Consider the following 4,580-nt stretch of genomic DNA (forward strand, 5'->3'; position numbering starts at 1 on the left):
GTCCTCACACCTTTTATTTCAAAGTACCTGGTCTAATCCCACTAGGGTCTGGGCAGAGAGCAGGGTCCAGATGACCTCTCCCCTGGTCTCCCTGGGTTGCGGGACATCATTCTAGAGGGACCCTGTGCCCCACAGCAGCGCCCTCGGCTGGGGACCACACAGCTTTATGACTAAGTAGGTGTGGCCCTGGTTTCCAGGACAGGTGTCCAGACTGCTCTGTGACAAAGGGCCACGCCCGCCCCTAGGAGGGGGATTGGGCTGCCCCCTGGGGATGCTGCAGTAGGAGCTGAGGATGGCGTGCCTGGGCTTCCTCCTCCCCGTGGGCTTCCTCCTGATCATCAGCACCATGGCACGGGGAGAGTACGGTGTGGCCCACGTGGTGTCAGAGAATTGGAGCAAGGACTACTGTATCCTGTTCAGCTCCGACTACGTCACCCTCCCCCGGGACCTGCACCACGCCCCACTCCTTCCCCTGTATGATGGCACCAAGGCACGCTGGTGCCCAGGCGAGGATTCCCCCCACCAGGCCCAGCTCAGCTCCCCCAGCCAGCGGCCCCTCCGCCAGACCACCGCCATGGTCATGACGGGTAACTGCAGTTTCCACACGAAAGGCTGGCTGGCTCAGGGCCACGGTGCCCACGGGCTGCTCATCGTGGGCCGGGTCAGTGACCAACAGTGCTCAGACACCACCCTGGTGCCCCAGGATCCCCGCCAGCCCCTGGGAGACCTCACCATCCCTGTGGCTATGCTCCACTACACTGACATGCTGGACATCCTCAGCCACACTCATGGGGAGGCCATCGTCCGTGTGGCCATGTATGCGCCCCCTGAGCCCATCATCGACTACAACATGCTGGTCATCTTCATCCTGGCTGTGGGCACGGTGGCCGCAGGTGGCTACTGGGCCGGCCTGACCGAAGCCAACCGGCTACAGCGACGCCGTGCCCGGAGAGGAGGGGGGCCTGGTGGTCACCGTCAGCCGCGGGAAGCAGCAGCAGCTGAGGGAGCCCAGAAGGAAGATAATGAGGACATCCCAGTGGACTTCACACCGGCCATGACGGGCGTGGTGGTCACCGTGTCCTGCTCGCTCATGTTGCTGCTCTATTTCTTCTATGACCACTTTGTCTATGTCACCATCGGGATCTTTGGCCTGGGTGCTGGCATTGGCCTCTACAGCTGCCTGTCACCCCTGGTGCGCCGCCTGCCCCTGTGGCAATACCAGAACCCTCCACACGGCCTCTGGGCCTCTCTGCCGCTGCCCCTGCTGCTGCTGGCGAGCTTGTGCGCAACCGTGATCATCTTCTGGGTGGTCTACCGCAACGAGGACCGCTGGGCATGGCTCCTGCAGGACGCACTGGGCATTTCCTACTGCCTGTTCGTCCTGCACCGCGTGCGGCTGCCCACTCTCAAGAACTGCTCCTCCTTCCTGCTGGCCCTGCTGGCCTTTGACGTCTTCTTTGTCTTCGTCACCCCCTTCTTCACCAAAACTGGTGAGAGCATCATGGCGCAGGTCGCTTCAGGCCCTGCAGAGTCTTCAAGCCACGAGAAGCTGCCTATGGTGCTCAAAGTGCCCCGGCTAAGAGTCTCCGCCTTGACCCTGTGCAGCCAGCCCTTCTCCATCCTTGGCTTTGGTGACATCGTGGTCCCCGGCTTCCTGGTTGCTTACTGTTGCCGCTTTGATGTGCAAGTCCACTCCCATCTGGTCTACTTCGTGGCCTGCACCGTGGCCTATGCCGTGGGCCTGCTGGTCACGTTCATGGCCATGGTACTCATGCAGATGGGCCAACCTGCCTTGCTCTACCTAGTGTCCAGCACCCTGCTCACCAGCCTGGCTGTGGCCGCCTGCCGCCAAGAGCTCAGCCTCTTCTGGACCGGCCAGGGCAGAGCTAAGATGCTTGGGCTCTGCTGTGCCCCTTCAGCTGGCTCTAGGCAGAAGCAGGAGGGTGCAGCAGATGCCCACACAGCCAGCACACTTGAGAGAGGCACCAACCGAGGAGCAGGGGACTTAGACAGCAACTCTGGAGAAGACACCACTGAGATTGTCACCATGTCTGAGAATGAAGCCACCAATCCAGAGGACCGTAGTGATAGCTCCGAGGGCTGGAGTGATGCCCACCTGGATCCTAATGAGCTGCCCTTCATCCCCCCTGGGGCCTCGGAGGAGCTGATGCCACTGATGCCAATGGCCATGCTGATCCCACTCATGCCCCTGATGCCCCCGCCCTCAGAGCTGGGCCACGTCCATGCCCAGGCCCAGGCCCATGACACTGGCCTGCCCTGGGCAGGACTCCACAAGAGGAAGGGTTTGAAAGTAAGAAAGAGCATGTCGACCCAGGCTCCCTTGTGAACTGGAGGCCGTGAGACACACGCCTCTCAAAGGGCTGGTGGAACATTGCAGAGCAAAGCCATGCATGGCAACAATAAATCAGGGCATTAAAGAGATTTCATATCTACCCAAGGAGCCTCTCTGTTTGTTGGGAGTGCAAGAGAGCAGCAACCACAGAATAAGTGTGTACAGGGCTTGGAGGGTCCTTAGGAATGGGCACCACCCCCAAATAATGAAGGGGGAAAACTGAGGCTCCAAGAGGGCCTATGACTTGCACAAGTTCAAGCAGCAAGGTTGGGATTTGCATCCAGGGCTCACTGGGCAGCTACTCCCCTCTACCTGCCTGCCCAATCCCTTCCCAATCCAGAGTGGCAGCTTCTTAGCCTGGCACACAGCCCCCCATGCCATCCCTGACACCCACCCTAGGCTCATTGCCCATCTTCTCTCCATGCTCAGGTCAGACGGAACTCTTTGTCCTCCCCACCTGCTCTCTCTGCATATGCTGTTCCCTCCAGCTGGGATGCACTTCCCTCTCCAGACAGAAACACTCCAGCCTGGCTCCCCGACTCACTGGAAAACTCCCAAGCATCCTTTCCTCCTCAGCTCGCATCCGTTCTGCAAAACGTCTCTGCTCAAGACTCCCAGGCAGCAGCACCAAGTCCGGCACGTTCCTGTGTGCACCACCCATTCCATCTTCAGACATCGAGTATGCCCCTACGGTGTGCACCGCCATGTGGTGGGCACAGGGAAGGCCTCTGTCTAGCTGGGGGAGGGGTGGGCAGACAAGAAACAACCTTAGAATTGTCTCAAAGAGGGCAGGAGGGGTCGGAGAATTTGGGGCCAGGGTGGAAGAATTCAGGAGACCATGGCCTCCCTCACTGACTCTAGGTAATGTTTAAGCCTCTTTTGGTCTCTGTAGTCTCATCTGCAAAATGAGACTTATAATACCATGTCCATCTGGAGGCAGGGGCATGGACAAAATGACCTCCTAAGGACTCTACAGGCTTTTAGGCCAGGTAGGGTGCTGACGTGTTGCTTAATCAGAGCAGACAAACTCTGGGATGAGAAGGCTTCCTGGAGGAGGCATTTTTGGAGGGAAGGAAAGTGTATCCCAAGAGGCAGTGTGGTTCAGTGGTTAGGGCTCTACAGCCAGGCTGCCTATCACAAATCCCAGCCCTACCACTGACATGGAGTATCTCACTGAGCAAATGACTTACCTGTTCAGTGCCTCAGTTTTCTTGTCTGTGAAATGGGATAACAGGACCTACCATCTGGTTTTTGGGAAGTTTGAATGAGTTGGCCTATGTCAGGAGATTGGCACAATGCCCTGCCTGTCCAAAGAGCCCCCTGCATGTGAGCTATGTTTGTGTTGCTCTCCTAGTGAAAGCCTTGCAGAATCAAACCCAGTTCCTACAAGGCCTTGGGGTTCCAGCCCAACAGCCCTCTTCCACCCCTCCAAACCCCTACTGCCACAAGCACACGCCAGACCCACCACACCCCCCGTGCTTTTTCCTCTACTTGGAACTATCTTTCTGCCCCTTCCTTACCACGCCCCATGAACTTGGCCTGGCTGGCTCTTCCTCTTTGCAGCCTTTCCTAAAGCAACCCTGTCTCAATCACACGACCAGGCACCGTGTTTCTTAGTTTTCCAGTCTTCCCCAGGAGAGGGTCAGCTTTGGAAGCCAGGGGCCTTGCCTATCTTGTTCATCTGTGTAGTTTCAGGGCTCAGAACAGGTCCGGAAGTGTTTCAGGTGCTTGCTTTATTTGCTGGAGGAATGAATGGATGGATGAATGAATGAATGAGGAGTTGGCCAGCCTGAACTGCAGAGGAGGGGATGCTATGAGGGAAGGCCCTGTTGCCCAGGCCACTTCACAGGCTTCCTGCAGGGCCTTGGTCCATGTTGATGTGAGACTTGGTGGGCCTGGGTGGGCTCTGGAATAGGGAGAGAGGCCCAGAGAGGCAGTGCAGGTGGTGGGCATCTCAAAGCCCCACTTGCCGGGGAGGAAGTGCAGCCCCTCGGTACACAGCAGCTGAAGGCCCCGCTGGACAAGGGAAGCTTGGAGAACCTGGCCAGGCCACTGCGGAGGTGTTGGCAGCCCCTCCCACTGGAGCAGAGGCCATCTGGCCTGGACAGAGGGCCCTCTGCAGGCCCTGGCTCAGCCCCAGCCTGGGCAGCCTCCCTGCTGCTGGCCTGCGTCACAGGGCCTGCCGAGGGCAGCTGCACCCTCTGCCAGGCCTGAGGGGAAGGGCTGG

At 58.7% G+C, this 4,580-nt stretch overlaps 1 protein-coding gene across 1 annotated transcript; it reads left to right on the forward strand.

The window, feature by feature from the left end:
• Positions 1-270: 270 nt before the first annotated feature.
• SPPL2C (signal peptide peptidase like 2C) lies at positions 271-2,453 on the forward strand. The gene has a single exon (XM_001115879.5). The coding sequence runs from the start codon at positions 293-295 to the stop codon at positions 2,345-2,347; it is 2,055 nt and encodes a 684-aa protein (XP_001115879.3). The 5' UTR covers positions 271-292; the 3' UTR covers positions 2,348-2,453.
• Positions 2,454-4,580: the final 2,127 nt, after the last annotated feature.

The sequence above is a fragment of the Macaca mulatta genome, chromosome 16, assembly GCF_049350105.2.
Source record: "Macaca mulatta isolate MMU2019108-1 chromosome 16, T2T-MMU8v2.0, whole genome shotgun sequence".
Classification (NCBI taxonomy): domain Eukaryota; kingdom Metazoa; phylum Chordata; class Mammalia; order Primates; family Cercopithecidae; genus Macaca; species Macaca mulatta.